Genomic DNA, 18,038 nt, shown 5'->3' with positions numbered 1-18,038 from the left:
CACACAGCAGGACAGGTAGACTGACAGCTGAGGACATTTGCTCAGTCATGTTTATCTAACAAGAAAGCAAGGAATCTGTGTGTGTGTGTGTGTGTGTCCTTTGCATATCTCGAGAATCGCTCATCCGATCTACTTCACACTTGGCGGGTGTATTGCTGGGTTCCCAAGGACGTGCAGTGTCGAAGTTGGTGCAATTTGGACTAGCGAAAAGCTCAATATTGATAAACTGTGAAAAAACAAGCGATATCACTGTGCAGCAGCGGGGGGCGGGGCTTCAGGGATCTGCGGACGACAGGCCGCGGCTCAGTGACTGAAGTTCACTTTTGCTGCTGGATATACTAACGTTACAACCAAACTCTTCTTCACTTTCCTGGAGTCAACAGGTGATGAGCGGTTCTCGAGAATGCTGCAAACTGCACTTTTGGGGGCCAAATTATCGGCCCGCTCTGAACAGGCACTTTATTAGTGTCAACAAAGTGTAAACACAGACACTGTACTCTCTAAACCACGCCTCCATAGCAGCTACTCTCTGTTGACAACTGTCCTCCTCCCTCTGTCCTGTTTTGCACATTTAACTTACACACACATCCTGAAAGCCTAATGAGAGGAAAAACCTAAAATTCCTCTTGTGAACAAAAAATAATAACCCTAACGGGTAAACACACCAGCACCATGTTGATAAGAGCATTAAATACTTCACAAATCTCCCTTTAAGGTACATTTTCAACAGATAAAAAATGTGAAATTAGTCGCGATTAACTATTTTAATCAATTGACAGCCCTAGTTATCAAGTTAACTAAAAAATTTAAAAAATGTTTTCCTCCTCTGCCCACCATCTAGGAACTACTGTCAGGTAGCTGCTACATTTCTAATGCTGACGGACTGATAGCCCTTTACTCTTTACTATAAAGGACCTGCATTGAACCCCTGCACAGGTTACTTGACACAAGGCAACAATTTACAAAGAAGTCAAAGAAAAGAAGAAGATTAAAATGAGCCACTGTTTCTCTTTCAGTAGAAAATGAACAGACCTCCAGTTGGATGAATCATGCATTTGGGTGATGTGTGCATGAAAAGCCTTGAAACAGATCCCAATATGTGACACTGCGATGCTCACCAATATGTTAAAGAAGCACAATAAATACAGATTTGTGGGTATGTGACATCAGATGGTTAATCTAAAAGCTTTTCTTAATGTATTCATTACCCACCAACCGGATATTCATTTAATATCGGAGGTAAAAACCTGCTATCGAAGCTGTATCTTAAAACTGGAGCACTGTTAAACCCATTTACAGCCGTGTTTCCTCATGAATGGGAGCAAAAATGACAAATTATTTCTCTGTAGGAACATGTAAGCCTCCCTTCAAGGTTAATTATGTGCTTATAAATGCATTCCAAAATCTTTGCCTCGAGTCAGAGACAATTCCAGCGCTGTGCAGCATAAAAAAGCACACCCTCACACATCCTGAGTTGGAAAAAAAATATCCAGTCCACAGAGGAGGAGGTATATCTTCTTTCATGTCCTTACAGATAGGAGATACACACACAGACGCAGGAACAGTCACACATTAACACGAGCCAGTGGTGCTCTCCCTACCTCCGTGATCCTCAAAGTACTCCTCCTCAAAGTTTGCTTCCAGCTGCTTCTGTCTCCTCCTCTCCTCTTTCATCTCCTTCTCCTGCAGCTTACGAGCTATGGCCTACAAACAAACAAACAAAACGAGGCCACAGTAAACATGCCGTCCCACGAGAAAAAGGAAAAAGCCGATCTGTAACAAATATGTCACTATGTTTTGAGTTGTAGCTGTTTCTCTTTCGCCAGTCAGCGTAGCTTCAAACGCATCAGATCACAGTGGCAGTGAGATGCATTGTTCCCCTTATGTTTGTGCCATACTCGGGCCAATTTTTCACAAAACTATGGAGCAATGAGTCCCATCACACCCTCAACGTAGAGGCAAGAAATAATCAATGGCATGTGACCTATTTTGAGTAGGGCTGTCAATCGATTGAAATATTTAATCGCATGATTGTCCATAGTTAATCACGATTAATCGCACATTTTCTATCTGTTCAAAATGTACCTTAAAGGGAGATTTGTCAAGTATTTAATACTCTTATCAACATGGGAGTGGGCAAATATGTTTGCTTTATGCAAATGTATTAGGAGAAACATTTACGAATACATCCAGATACTGTAGCATCAGCATATACTTAAATCAATTAGAGGGCATAATCATTGTGATTAAAACTTTGAGAAGAAATACAGGTCAGGTCACTATGGAGGTTATTCCATTGATACAATGGGGAGGCAAAAACAAGGTGATGACTGAAATGGAATGAGCCACCCCCTACAGTACATCGATACTAGAAGTGAAGCCATTGACGGGTGGATAGAACCAACATTGTGCTTGAATGGGCAGGGATGTCAGTATGTGTGTGTGTGTGTGTGTGTGTGTGTCTTACCGCATCCTTCTCTTCCTGTTGTCGCTGTTGTTCTGCCTGTCGGACCAGTTGATCCTGAATCTCCTGGGCGATCTCATTGTCTTGACGCTCGCTGAGGTTCCCAAAGGTTCATGTGCATACCGGGAGGAGTTTGGAGAACATTAAAACATATGTACGACTGTTAATAGCTTCAAGATCATGACAATCTCTGACTGACAATGTTTTATCAGTGATGTTTGTATTTATACAAGTAAGGACATGGATGATGATGATGATGATGATGATGATGATGATGATGATGATGATGATGATATTAATGGCCAAGATGCTGTTACCATGAACCAGTGTTGAGATTTTTATACACATGCATGTCTAATAGAAAAGCTTCAAATATATATTTGTTATTTCTATATTTCTTTAATACATATTGGTTTAGTACTTCAATGTCTCCCTTTATGAGCACTTTCTGCTGATGCTTCAGGGCTGTCCTCAACCAAAGGAATTCTTAGTTGACTAACACTCATACGAGTTTGACAACTAATCGATTAATTTAATCAACAGATCTGTGAAACTGAGTTTCTCCACAAAGAATCACACAAAAGCACCACTTTAAATCTTGTGTTTACCAGAGATGTGCTCATAAGTGTCTTGGAAATAAGTCATTCAGCATGAAGAAAGCATAAAAAAACAACTAATCAACTGAGCAACCTTAGTCGACTAAGACCAAAACAAGCAATTAGTTGACAAATCGACTAAGAGGGGGGCAGCCGTAGTTTCATCTCACGCCTGTAAAAACATTTTAACCTACTTTGCCACGAAGTGAACGTACTACATGAAGTTATCTAATGTGTCGTGAGAGGTAGCATGTGTGCTTCAGGCAGGAGCAGGAATATATTCGCCTGCTGCTCTGTTGATCTCAACAGCTCGCTTTGGCACACTCACAACTTTAAACGACGTGATTTTGACAACACCATCTGCCTGGAGGGCTGGTATGCAAAGATCCTTTTTTCTGTTTGTGTGTATGCAGACATACACGAGTGTAATGCTTTACCTAAAAGGAACAGTAACAGCTTAACCAGCTCGCACTGCACCTGTATTTGACCTGAACAGCCGACAGCTCAGGACGACTTAAGCTGGCAAACCTTCATCGGTACGTACTAAGAAACAAGTGATGCTGCATTCCTCTGTGTGTGTGTGTGTGTGTGTGTGTGTGTGTGTGGTCAAACGTCTGAGAGTGGGTGTATATGAAGTGGCATTGGCAAGTGTAGGGTGGATGGCAGTGTGAGCTCCCAGCACGACCAGCAGAACTGGCCTGCCTGCATCGATGGTGGAGCATCTGGCCTCTCCCCGGGGGCGCCCACTACTAAATGTCTGTGTGTGTTTGTGAAACAGTCACTAAACTGTGAGTCAGCAATATTATTTCAATACAAATTGCAGAGCAGAGAGGGCGACATTTTACTGGAGCGAAGCAGAGGCAACAGAACATTTCCCTATGTTTAGGAGCTGTCAGCCAACTTTGTGTGGTAGCTGCATAGTTTGGACGTGCAGCTGGAGCTCACCCAAACCCCCACAGAAAATATAATTACACTTCAGGGTTGTGGAGATACCACACGGAGACCACAAGAAATGTGAATGATCTGCTTGTGTAGCAAAGAATTTACCAGCACAAATCTTCTCCACACAGTTGCTCTTAATAACAAAGTGAGTGTAGAAATACTGAATACTATACTGAATGTATGACTCAGTAATCCTCTTCATCCTCTGACCTGGCTAACAAAGCCAAACCATCGCATATGTGCTCTCTAGCACAAAGAGCATAAACACGCCGGTAATGAACGCAAGACGTCACCTCATAATTTACGACGATAAAAAGGGGTCAAACCTACACTGAGCGATAAATCAGTTTGGAGTCATCTATGGTGGGTGTGATGGATCACTTCGCTGGTGGAGCTTTAATCTGTCTAGGTACAGGGTTTGGGAGTAATTACACCAGATTACACTAATCTGAAACAGATGCTATCAAAAAGTCCACAAACACTGTACACGGCTATTATTGCAAAGTATTCTGATGACTTCATGACGTCCTTTAGGGTCATTTCATTTCAGAAACAATATAGACTCATAATCCTGCACTTAGAAGGATGGCTATAGCTACACCTAGATGATTATATACAATTATAACCAGATTACACCTTTCAAGTAAATGCTGAACCTCATATAATTTATCATATTAAAGGGGAACACTACCTAAATTAATAATTTCAATGTGTTATTTCCATGGCCTAAAGTCCAATCAATGTTTGTGAACATGAGCTACTCTCTCTCAAAGCCAGAAACCAGAGAAGTAAGTCTCAAGCTAGTGATGTCGTAGGGTATAAAGTCTGGAGCTGCTCTATAGACAATGAATGGGAGGCTGATTTTGTGGACCCACAGTGTTTGTTTTCTTACTTTCTTTATACCTAAATGAGATTTATTCTATTCTGAATGTCAATAGTGAAAAAGAAAATGTTCCCATCACATAGATCATTCCCCTGGGTGCTCTCAGTGTCATCTTTCCTAATTCATTGTCTATGGAGCAGTTCCACACTTTATACCCTATGACATCACTAGTTTGAGTTTTAGCACTCTAGTTTTTGAATTTGGGAGAGAGTTGTTCATGTTAGCTAATATTTTTGGACTGTCTTAGACCATAGAAATGACATGTACGAATTTTGAAAATGGCCGTAGTTCCCCTTTAAATAAGGGCATTTACATTACTAATTCAATTTTTACCAGGTAATCACATACTGTAGGTTACCTTCTCTACATCTTAACTACTTTTGTGTGTATGGTTTTATTGTCAATTTCTTCCATTGGGATTGTGCTTTGATATAGACATATATACAACACTTGATTTTTATAGACGTTTTGATCTATCCAGCTTTATTGTCCTTGTCCCTAGCTGTTATTTCTATTTCTGTGTAAGTGCATTGAGAGAGATGCATAAAACAAGTCAAATTCCTTGTATGTATGTGAGTGTGTGCGTGTGTGTGTGTGACACCCACATGTCAACGTGCTGTTTCTGGTTCTGGCCCTTGGCCCTCAGATCCTCCTCCTCCTGCAGCTTCTTGGCCACCTGCAGGTCCGTCTGCACCAGACGGCTCTTATTGACGTTGGACGCCAAGTGGCTCTCGACTGTTGGACACAAACACATAAGCACAGCTCTTAAACATGTGTACACACAATCCAGGAGTAGTAGGTCAGCTGGCTGGACCTCACTAGTGATGAGGAATTAGAGGAGTGATAAGCAGCAGAGCACCGAGGAGTTTATTTACAGATCCACACGTTCTTGATGTTTTTCCTCTCTGAGGAGCTGTAGTGTTGTTTAGATGGCCTGAAGAGAACAAGATAAACGTTGTCGAGAACACAGACGCTTCAGTCTCCGCTAATAAACAGGGAGCCGTCTTAGTCACTGAGAAATGACTGTTTGCAGCTGAGGTGCCGTTCCAAGGTTGTGTGATGGCACGTTGTGGGCCATAACAGATGATAAATCCTGCCTGCTGACGCACTCCAAGCACTTGGTGAGCGAGGAGAGCATCACTCAGTCCCTCAGCTCTGTTTCACCTGGCTATCGATCTGCTGCCAGCTTTCATGTGAAAAGGACCAAATTACGTTTGCCAATTTACCCGTGAGAGGCGCCATAAAGTTTCTGCTTTCTGACTGGTGGGATTGAAAGAGGAAACTGTGAGTCACAGCTGTAGCGACTTGATAAAAAGTCAAGGTGTTGACATTGATTTTTTTTGTGGATGACGCTGATCTATTGTTTACATCTATGACACCTTACAAAAAAAATTATTTAGAGGGCAAAAAACTGATCACGAGTCAAGATCATTTATCCAGTGCCACATCTCTCAACAGGAAAACTGATTCATCTTTCAAGGTAGCAAAACAAAAACATGACCAGACATTGTGACATTGGTTCATTCAACAAACTCGGCCTTGAAGACGTCTTGTGTGACGTCATTCAGGAAAAAGGGGACTTGGGGTGAGAAAGTTCTATCTATCTGAACCTCAGTGAGGAGCTGCTCGCTGAAATGGAGAAAACGCATTCCAGAAACAAACACGCCAAGTGCTGCTGACACAGCCATAAAGAAATGTTTTCCATGTGTAATTTGGATGCTTCATACTCAACATTTCGAATGGAAATGAAAGACAGCTTTAACTCGGTATTAACCTGAAGTGAATGTGCTAAAAAGCCTCTTCTGGGATGGCCATCTGTTGATGTGACCCAGGGGGGAAAAAAAGACAGTCAGGCTACGTCAGCCAGCATTCTACTCAGCAACCTCCAGGGTCAAAGGTGAAACAAAGATTTTTCCAGCTCATAGCAGATCAGTTTAGTGACAACAAAGGAGATGAGCCTCGCTCATGGATCACTAAGGCTTCAAAAGGGTTAATGACAACACAAGGGCAGGCCAGCCAAAACCAACTTAATCACAGTTAAAACACAGCCTAATCTGCACTTAGGGTATGGCGGCGTGACATCTGGCCTTCTTTCTTGCACAGCTTGTTGCATAATTTACCCTTTTATGGTGACATATTTACGGAAACAGAATAACAAACTACTGTCCAGCGCAGATAAGTAAAAGCAATGTTTCCACTGTCTACACCAGTGGGCAAAAAGTGAAAGCAATGCGGAAGTGCCTTGAACTTGCATTCTTTCTAATAACCAGCAGGGGGCGACTCCTCTGGTTGCAAAAACAAGTCTGATTGTATAGAAGTCTATGAGAAAATGAACCTACTTCTCACTTGATTTATTACCTCAGTTAACATTGTAAACATGAGTTTATGGTCTAAATCGATAGTTTCAAGTCTTCTTCAATACAGCATGATGTTCATTTAGTAAATTATGGTCCAATTTAGAGTCAAATAGACCATAAAGCAGGGTATGCTTTAGGGCGGTGCTACCTCATGATTGACAGGTCGCTACCACGGCGTTGTCCGGTTTTCGTCTTACAACTTTAACCTTTTCACAGTCTGTTTTCAGTTCTTCAAAGTTATTTGTAACATTTTGGACACCTAAAAATGTCTTATTATGCGTTCGGTTGTACTTAGCTCCACCCTCTCGTGTCACTTCTGGTTGCAAAAAACCAACATGGTGACTACCAAAATGCCGAACTCGAGGCTTCAAAATTGCAGTCCACAAACCAATGGGTGACGTCACGGTCACTACGTCCACTTCTTATACAGTATATAGTCTATACTATAAATTGATCCATTATTTCAAATCAAAAGCTCACCAAAGAAATGTGAACGGTAACCAAATAATTTCCTGCACAACCTAAAAGCAGTCCCCTCTTTCTATTGTCACTTCTTTATGAATGAGTGCAGGTGGAGGATATGAGGCCATTAGCCATCTGCAAATATTCATTTGTGCCTGATGAAAGAAAAGCTTTGTTATTTCTGGGTCAGAAAATGTTTCTTTCAACCTAACTCAGCAGGAGATATCCTACAGGGCCAGCAGCTCCTGGGAGAATTTCTACTAGAAACACTAAACTAAAAGAAGCTTTTGATACGAGAAACAAAGGTTTAAAAGTCATAATCATGATGACATTTCAGCAATTCATCTTAATGCACTTAGTGAGCGAGTCTCCAAAGTGCCTTTTTAAATCGTGTGAAAGAGATGACGGTTAATTAGGCACATGTGAGCTCACATAAAGGCACCAGCTAATCTATTGAGGCATGCAGGAACAAATACTTGCACGACATGTACACACAGAATTCTCCTTTACAGAAACACACACACAGACAATAGCATGTCACAGTGTGTTCATATAAAACCCCTTGCTAAGCTGACTGTGCCGTCTAACTTCAGCTCCAGCTTCTCTGCAGCACACACAAATTAATGTGATCCAAACAAATCACATGCACCAGCCCCACTGTAGTCTGCCACGGCCCTGCCCTGATACAGTATTATTGTGGCATCCTGCACCATTCACACAGCTAACTGCGTGACTGAAGCAGGGTTTATGTAGGCTTAAAGCTGGCTGCAGCCACTGACGCTGCACTTTGTTAGACTTGACACATTTTTTCCAGAAGGGGAAAAGAGGAGCATTGTGGACTGCATTAATTTTTCTACCGCCACGCTCTGAAAACATCTTTCATAGTTTGTTCTTTTGCAAAGTAAGCATTAAGTGGCCTACAGGAGGATTGCAGCAGCAGGGCAGCTTGACATTAACCAGTCTACAGTGACGTAACGGCTCTGATGCAGAAAACATTACAACGATAAATGACTTAAGTGTTTAAACAGACTGTCTGGAAAAGGAAACAGACCTGCAGTATCTGTATGACCTCTCTGGATATTTTCATCTTTATAAAGCTGCCAAGCTTTTCACTGACTGGAATAGACCACAGATCAGTGGTCAGTTACATTAAACACAGAAGACCCCTGTTTTAAATAAGTAGGTGTTACCAGTCTCTTAAAGGGACTGTATGCAATTTTTGTTTATGTATAAAAGTTTTTTAATCGTTTATTGAACAGGTCGTAACCTAACCTAAAAAATTAGACCTTCCGAAATAGACTGCTTTTAATGTGAAGAATCCGTTTTTTTCGGGAAAATCCAACGTATGTGACACCATGCGCGCTTGCGAATGCCTTTACTCGCAGCTACAGCTCCGCTACAGCTCTGCTACAGGGCTAACAGTGTGCAACCATAGCTAACGTTTGGTTAGAAATGGAGTCAGCTAACGCCAACAAACTATCAGCCCCCACCACAACTCAGACTCCGACACAAACTCCTCCGAAGCACAAAAAAAACAAAGTTATATCTAGTGAGGCCCGTGTTGCAAAACTGACATCAGGGGAAAACTAGGCTCAACATCGGCCGGGCCTTCGATTTCAAGGAGGGACCTTCGTTTGGTTTTGGGTATCAAATCGGATCCCGAGCTGTCAAAAGTCCTATTGGACTGGTGAGCTAACATTACTGCCATGTGAAATATAGAGTGATATTGTGGTCGCTGACTGTCATTGACTTAACGGCCACAGGTTTCACTGTTAACAAGCAATTTATGATTCTTACATCTAGCCCCTTTAAGGGGAAAACTTGGGGGCTGGGAAGAAGAAATAAAAAAACATGGCTAATTTGTAGTGTCTTACTTTCTTGCTCCTGGAGGTTGTAGGCCAGGCAGTGGTCCTCCAGCACGGCAAAGTCTCGGCACACTGAAAAAAAAGAAAGAGATTGAAACTGAAAAACAATACTGAGAAAGACAAAGTTTAAAATTAGTTTCAAGACTCTAACAGGTACAAGTCAAGCTTGAGGCAGTTGCGATGTTAGATCGCTATCTGACGTTCACAGTTTCAGGTGTTTAACATCCGGCCCATCTGCCTACACACATGCTTACAGAGAAAAATGAGCTGATATCTGACCCACTATCAAGAACAGGAGGCCAAGTTTCATGGGTTTACTAGAACACACAAGCAGCTCATTCGGAAGATTTAATCTGTGAATTTATTTCATGTTCGGCGGCTCTTTATATGATCAGTTGACATAATGTAATGATTTGCCGAGTGACATCTCTTCCTAACTGGACGTGATGTGAACGAGCGCACATTAGATTGTTTCAGTTAGAAGATCTCCTAACCTGCTCCGTTTATCAGCGAACAGGCCTAGCGATGTGTCGCTTGTTTGAAAGCCACTCGTCCTGGCTCTATTTATCCAAAGTTTCGCGCACCTCCAACCTAATTTCATTGGGCAAAATCAACGCAACGATGTAACAGAAAGTATTAGCGCTCGTAATATATCTGAAAAAATGGAATGACTTGGGACATTTAAATATCATACTTCTATAGGTTTCACAAATTAGAAACTGGGCCAAGCAGTGTTTCTCCGTCTGATAAAGAGTTTGGCCATCTGGCGAGTGGTGTGTGGTTTAGTTATTTTCTGTCTGCAAAGACATGATGTGAAACTGAATGAGGAACCATCATTCGCCCCGATTGTGAAAGCTTAAATAAGAACTGATGTCGTGTGAGCCTTTGAGCTTTTTCTTCAAAGTTATTTAGGGGTGCGAGCAACGGGCCTTAAGGAGTGAGAAGCTGGCTTACTACTGACAAGCTGCCGGTTTAAATCCCTGCACTGGTTGACAAAATGTGACAAGCAGGCAAATACAGTACATGAGTAAAAACCTCCCCCGGCGTAAAACAATTTGTGCGTATCAGCAAGGCATAAGCAGAAACACATGTATTTAATCAGGTGAATGTATAAATGCTGATGTTACAATACAACAATCGCCCACAAAAATGTTGTTATCTTATCAAAGCTCAAACCTAAAACATTACGGACTGCATGAGATCTGCAACCTGATAATCATTTGAACAAAACCTATCCACCAGTGAGTCACATTTACTGAAGCAGCTTCTAATTTTTTACTTGGCCTATTCTCTCAGCTCAAAGCTCGAGGGCTCGAACTGCACACGTATGGCTAAATATCTCATCTCTCAATCTCAATTATCTGTACACACAGTGTGAGATATTTTACTGTTCATTTTCCATCTTAACATTCTTCAGACTTTCCATTTATGGTTTCAATATTACACGTATTGCCAAAATGCTGAGAAACATTCATTCTAGGAAACAATTGTGCAAACGGTTGTAGCAGGGTACTTTTCCTCATAAAAACCTGATACCGACACCACATAATCTATGATCTGAACTGTTCTGAAATGAGGCAGCTTTTCTTCCTTTGAGTATTCGTGAAAGGAATCCACCAGTCGACAAATGCTGACAGTTTCCCGTGCAGGAAACAGTAGAAGCTAAGGGGACATTTAAGACCTTTCTCACAACCTCAGCTAATTATGGATGTGGACCTTATAGCATAGAGGACGTATGTGCTTCTATGGTTGGATTTAACCATCCTCTGTTTTGCATAGGCTGCATCTTAAAATACTGCAGCAAGAAAACGTTTCTTCAGCTGCAAAACTTGTGGAAATTTCATTGCATCAAATATAGAAGAACCAAATTAAGCCATGATTTCATCTTGCAAGCAGCCGCGCACCACTCTCTGCTGCTGGCAGTGTCTGTTCAGTGAAGACCAACCAAAAAGAATAATTTAACCTACTCAGAGTATATATATATATATTCAGTCATATCAATCCTTTTTGTGACACTAATCTTGTATTTACAGCTCTCCTCCTCTCAGGTTTCATTACAGAGCCGAGCCACACTCAATAACCACACACAGCCAGGCTCACGGCCCATCATCTGCTCTCACAAACATTACTTCATCCACATAAAAAATTTATAACCAGCAACAGTCTATGACTATCTGTTGGTGTGCATTATTGACAAGCACAAAACGCAAGCTGGGATTCAAACAAAACACTGATGAGTGGTCCAGATTGTCTGGTTGAATGCGATGGGAGGCGACTGGGTGGATGGTTGGGTTTAAACAGATGCTGTGAAGAGGAGGGCGAGACCTCCACAAAGCCCCCCCCACTGACTCTGACCAGGACCAGTATGGGATTTGATTAACAAAGACCAATATCAACCATATGCTTAATCTTCTTAGCCAAGAAACCTGAGATTTATTCTGGCTGGTATAGCTCTAAACTAGGGCTGTCTTCCACCAAAGAAACTCTTATACCTCTTCCTAACTGGATGCAATGCGAACATCAGATTGTTTCAGTTTTTCCCCAATGAAGATGTCCTGACGTGCTCTGTGCGTCAGCGACTCAGCGTACAGGCAGCGTTATGTCGCTTGTTTGTAAAAACGCTTGCCCTGGCTCTATTTATGCAAAGTTTTACGCACCACTAACCTATTTTCATTGGTCAAAAATCAACAGTAATTGACAGTTAATCAATATCGAGCTCTCTATGTAATAGAGAGTGATGTCGCTCATGGTATATCTGGAAAAAATGTTGCGCTGCTTTCGCCAGAGTTAGCTCGGTCGCTGTATGTTAGGCAGAGTTGTTAGTCGACTAATCGATTTAATGGACAGACCTGTAAAACTGAATTTTTCCACAAAGAACCACACAAAAGCACCACTTTAAATCTTGTTTACCGCAGATATGCTCATAAGTTCCTTGGATATAAGTCATTCAGCATGAAAAGAAGCATAAAAAATGACTAATTGACTAAAGAAATCTTAGTCGACTAAGACCAAAACGACCGATTACTCGACTTATCGACTAGGAGGGGGCAGCCCTACTTTAAACACCAGATGTTTTAGCTACTGTACCACCAAAGTTTGTGTGACAGTTTCTTTAAAAGCATGTGGAAGTTAACATTTTGGAAAATGCAATACTTAACTTGGTCTAGATTTCACAACAACACCAAGTGACAGAAGGATTACAGCTGCTATGGTTTAAGTTCTCACACCTTCGCTTGCCTGACATGACACCACAATGCACACAGACCACAAGAGTCAAGTCTTTGTTCTTCGCGTGAGAAGAAGGAAATGGCAAATTACAATGCATCTGTGATTTACAGTGCAGCAGCACAACTAGACAGTTCACAATATTTACTATCTTCCCAAAGCACATGAGGGGATGAAATTGAAACTTTTCCAGCAGCTTTCTCAGTCTTTCCCTCTGCAGACTAGCCAAGCAGTGCACGTTCCTTCTCTCTCTCTCTCTGACCAGAATAACAAGCATCCTGCTGAGCAGCTGCTTCACACTAACAGGACGGGTCCTTCCCCACCAGCACAGCATCCCATCCAAAACCTGCTTCAGGGTAAAAACCCCGCTCTGCACCTGCTTCTCACCTTCACATCAGTAGACAATTTTGAGTTTGTAGTGTGTAAAAGTCATAAAGGAAGGGGGGTGGGTGTTGGTTATTTATTGCAGAGCCAAAAGCAAAGTGTAACCGGATATGTGAGATATGAAATTCACAAGGAGGAGGCCACTGTCCATGCTGCTTTCATAACAACAACAAACAAAGCATCTGGCTCTGCACATACCTTACTACAGGAAGACACCTCCATTTGGTCTGTAACCAGGGTCTAAAATTAAGTTTTTTCCTCACGTGCCACAGTGGCAGGTCACTGAACATTTCTACTAGCCACGCAATTGTTTTATCTGCCACTTCTGAAATCTATGTAGAACGCTTTAGAATTGTAAACACTAGGACTGTGTATTGGCAAGAATCTGGCGATAACATACGTATCATGATACAAGGGTTACGATTCAAAACATTGCGAGATTGCGGTACTGTAAGCAAAACAATATATCGCGATTTTTTTCAAATCTAATTTTAGAAAAACTGTCATAGAATAAAAAACACACCGTATGCATAAAATCTGAGCAAAATTTTTTTTACTTTTTTATGCAATCAGAAATGTAGGATTTACATTTGCATTTATCACAGACGGCGCATATCTTTGCAAATAAAAAAAAAATATTGACTGAGTTAATCTTTGCATGTAAACTAATAATTAGAATTCAGTACAGAGTTTTTGAGAATTGATAGACACAGTATCACAAAACATAATATTGCAATACTCGATATTTTCGTCCAACCCTAGTAAGCACTGAGTCAGTGGTAACAGACAGTAGAAATATGGATCATGTAACCTTAATCCCTGACTATTTTTAATTTAGGAATTGCTTTTTAAAAATAATATTTCTTAATATAAGGAATCTGCCATCGTGGCAGGTTGCCTGAAGTTGTTACCTGCCACAGCCACCCTGTTATTTGGCAGGTGGCAGGTGCTAATTTCATTCCCTGCCTGTAACGTTACTAAGGCTACAAATCACCTGGCTCCCCACACTGTATTTACACACACTGATGTCTTGACAGATTGTGTGTAGAGTAGAGTAGTAGAGCGTGTCCCTTTACCCACAAACCATTTCACCACAATTCAAACATTATGTGAAATATGAAGTGGAAAATAATGTTCTAGCGTTGACAGGGATACAAAATGTAACACGACGACAGCATCTCATCCAAAACCTGCTTCAGGGTATAAACCCCGCTCTGCGCCTGCTTTCTCACCTTCACATCAGTAGACCGTTTTGAGTTTGTAGTGTATAAAAGTTATAAAGGAAGGGGTGGGTATTTTTTTGCAGGCGAGATAATGTTTCAAAGCAGTGACAGATTTTACAGCCAAAAGCAAAGTGTAACCGGATATGTGAGATATGAAATTCACAAGGAGGAGGCCACTGTCCATGCTGCTTTCATAACAACAACAAACAAAGCATCTTTGCTCTGCACATACCTCACTACAGGAAGACTCCTCCACTTAGTCTGTAACGTTACTAAGGCTACAAATCACCAGACTCCCCACACACTGTATTTACACTCACTGGTGTCTTGACAGATTGTGTGTAGAGTAGAGTAGTAGAGCATGTCCCTTTACCCACAAACCATTTCACCACAATTCAAACATTCATGTGGAATATGAAGTGGAAAATAATGTTCTAGCGTTGACAGGGATAGATACACAATCTGGTACGACGCCTTTACCCAGGCTAAGAGGTCTGCACCCAGGCTAAGAGGTCTTTACCCAGGCTAAGAGGTCTGCACCCAGGCTAAGACCAGGCTAAGAGGTCTGCACCCAGGCTGAGAGGTCTTTACCCAGGCTAAGAGGTCTTTACCCAGGCTAAGAGGTCTTTACCCAGGCTAAGAGGTCTTTACCCAGGCTAAGACCAGGCTAAGAGGTCTTTACCCAGGCTAAGAGGTCTTTACCCAGGCTAAGAGGTCTTTACCCAGGCTAAGACCAGGCTAAGAGGTCTTTACCCAGGCTAAGAGGTCTTTACCCAGGCTAAGAGGTCTTTACCCAGGCTAAGAGGTCTTTACCCAGGCTAAGAGGTCTTTACCCAGGCTAAGACCAGGCTAAGAGGTCTGCACCCAGGCTGAGAGGTCTTTACCCAGGCTAAGAGGTCTTTACCCAGGCTAAGAGGTCTGCACCCAGGCTAAGAGGTCTTTACCCAGGCTAAGAGGTCTGCACCCAGGCTAAGAGGTCTGCACCCAGGCTAAGAGGTCTTTACCCAGGCTAAGAGGTCTTTACCCAGGCTAAGAGGTCTTTACCCAGGCTAAGAGGTCTGCACCCAGGCTAAGAGGTCTTTACCCAGGCTGAGAGGTCTTTACCCAGGCTAAGAGGTCTGCACCCAGGCTAAGAGGTCTTTACCCAGGCTAAGAGGTCTTTACCCAGGCTAAGAGGTCTGCACCCAGGCTAAGAGGTCTTTACCTAGGCTAAGAGGTCTGCACCCAGGCTAAGAGGTCTGCACCCAGGCTAAGAGGTCTGCACCCAGGCTAAGAGGTCTGCACCCAGGCTAAGAGGTCTGCACCCAGGCTAAGAGGTCTGCACCCAGGCTAAGAGGTCTGCACCCAGGCTAAGACCAGGCTAAGAGGTCTGCACCCAGGTTAAGAGGTCTTTACCCAGGCTAAGAGGTCTGCACCCAGGCTAAGAGGTCTGCACCCAGGCTAAGACCAGGCTAAGAGGTCTGCACCCAGGCTAAGACCAGGCTAAGAGGTCTGCACCCAGGCTAAGAGGTCTGCACCCAGGTTAAGAGGTCTGCACCCAGGCTAAGAGGTATGCAACCAGGCTAAGACCAGGTTAAGAGGTCTTTACCCAGGCTAAGAGGTCTGCACCCAGGCTAAGAGGTCTGCAACCGGGCTAAGACCAGGCTAAGAGGTCTGCACCCAGGCTAAGAGGTCTGCACCCAGACTAAGACCAGGCTAAGAGGTCTGCACCCAGGCTAAGACCAGGCTAAGAGGTCTGCACCCAGGTTAAGAGGTCTGCACCCAGGCTAAGAGGTCTGCAACCAGGCTAAGACCAGGCTAAGAGGTCTGCACCCAGGCTAAGAGGTCTGCACCCAGACTAAGACCAGGCTAAGAGGTCTGCACCCAGGCTAAGACCAGGCTAAGAGGTCTGCACCCAGGTTAAGAGGTCTGCACCCAGGTTAAGAGGTCTGCACCCAGGCTAAGAGGTCTGCAACCAGGCTAAGAGGTCTGCACCCAGGCTAAGAGGTCTGCAACCAGGCTAAGACCAGGCTAAGAGATCTGCACCCAGGCTAAGAGGTCTGCACCCAGGTTAAGAGGTCTGCACCCAGGTTAAGAGGTCTGCACCCAGGCTAAGAGATCTGCACCCAGGTTAAGAGGTCTGCAACCAGGCTAAGACCAGGCTAAGAGGTCTGCAACCAGGCTAAGACCAGGCTAAGAGGTCTGCACCCAGGTTAAGAGGTCTGCACCCAGGTTAAGAGGTCTGCACCCAGGCTAAGACCAGGCTAAGAGATCTGCACCCAGGCTAAGAGGTCTGCACCCAGGCTAAGAGGTCTGCACAGGTCTGCAGCCAGGCTAAGAGGTCTGCACCCAGGCTAAGAGATCTGCAGCCACGCTAAGAGGTCTGCACCCAGGCTAAGAGGTCTGCAGCCACGCTAAGAGGTCTGCACAGGTCTGCAGCCACGCTAAGAGGTCTGCACCCAGGCTAAGAGGTCTACACAGGTCTGCACCCAGGCTAAGAGGTCTGAACAGGTCTGCACCCATGCTAAGAGGTCTGAACAGGTCTGCACCCAGGCTAAGACTTCTGCACAGGTCTGCACCCATGCTAAGACTTCTGCACAGGTCTGCACCCATGCTAAGACTTCTGCACAGGTCTGCACCCAGGCTAAGAGGTCTGCACAGGTCTGCACCCAGGCTAAGAGGTCTGCACCCAGGCTAAGAGGTCTGCACCCAGGCTAAGAGGTCTGAACAGGTCTGCACCCATACTAAGACTTCTGCACAGGTCTGCACCCAGGCTAAGAGGTCTGCACAGGTCTGTAGCCAGGCTAAGAGGTCTGCAGCCAGGCTAAAGAGGTATGCACCCAGGTTAAGAGGTCTGCACAGGTCTGTAGCCAGGCTAAGAGGTCTGCAGCCAGGCTAAAGAGGTATGCACCCAGGTTAAGAGGTCTGCACAGGTCTGCACCCAGGCTAAGAGGTCTGAACAGGTCTGCACCCATGCTAAGAGGTCTGCACAGGTCTGCACCCATGCTAAGACTTCTGCACAGGTCTGCACCCAGGCTAAGAGGTCTGCACAGGTCTGCACCCAGGCTAAGAGGTCTGCACCCAGGCTAAGAGGTCTGCACCCAGGCTAAGAGGTCTACACAGGTCTGCAGCCAGGCTAAGAGGTCTGCACAGGTCTGCACCCAGGCTAAGAGGTCTGCACAGGTCTGCACCCAGGCTAAGAGGTCTACAGGCTACACCTGACTCCAGCAGCATTACTGACCTAGCATCAACTAGCAAAGCTTTGCTAACAAGCATCACAACACCAAACAGAAACACCTGTGCTCGCTCAGGTGAACATCAGCTGTGATGCTAAACATTGAGCTCACTTCACATGTAGCCAGTACAATATGACATGTTAGTGACTTTACCCTCTTTCACTCCAGGTAGTTTGTTCTTGTCGATGCTAACGGTAGATTCAGCCATGTTGTCACCGATAGATAATAAGTCACGTTGACGTTGAGTTACACTTCCGCGTTTCCCCGAAGGTTAACCTGCCGGCTGATTGATTGATCGCCTTTTATCTGTTAGAAATCGATTGGTTCAGGTGCTGGACGGCTCTTTTTGATTAGTTTCGGTGGCCACCCTCCTCTCTCTCTCTCTCTCTCTCTCTCTCGGTTCGTCGCTGCTGTAATTGCCT

At 43.7% G+C, this 18,038-nt stretch overlaps 1 protein-coding gene across 2 annotated transcripts in view; it reads right to left on the bottom strand.

Annotated features, from left to right (window-relative positions):
• The window catches only part of ccdc50a (coiled-coil domain containing 50a), a 28,115-nt gene extending 10,077 nt beyond the window's left edge, over positions 1-18,038 (bottom strand). The window contains exons 1-5 of one of the 2 annotated variants that reach the window (XM_074635229.1): positions 17,770-18,038; positions 9,579-9,641; positions 5,491-5,620; positions 2,468-2,558; positions 1,602-1,704 (exon numbers count right to left, since the gene is read on the bottom strand). In XM_074635229.1, the coding sequence (XP_074491330.1) occupies positions 1,602-1,704; positions 2,468-2,558; positions 5,491-5,620; positions 9,579-9,641; positions 17,770-17,824 (442 nt within the window). In that variant the 5' untranslated portion in view covers positions 17,825-18,038. The remainder of the gene's footprint in view (positions 1-1,601; positions 1,705-2,467; positions 2,559-5,490; positions 5,621-9,578; positions 9,642-17,769) is intronic. The other variant, XM_074635228.1, reaches the window with a different exon arrangement.

This window comes from Sebastes fasciatus, chromosome 5 (genome assembly GCF_043250625.1).
Source record: "Sebastes fasciatus isolate fSebFas1 chromosome 5, fSebFas1.pri, whole genome shotgun sequence".
NCBI classification, from domain to species: Eukaryota; Metazoa; Chordata; class Actinopteri; order Perciformes; family Sebastidae; genus Sebastes; species Sebastes fasciatus.
This window is presented reverse-complemented; position numbering and strand designations above follow the sequence as displayed.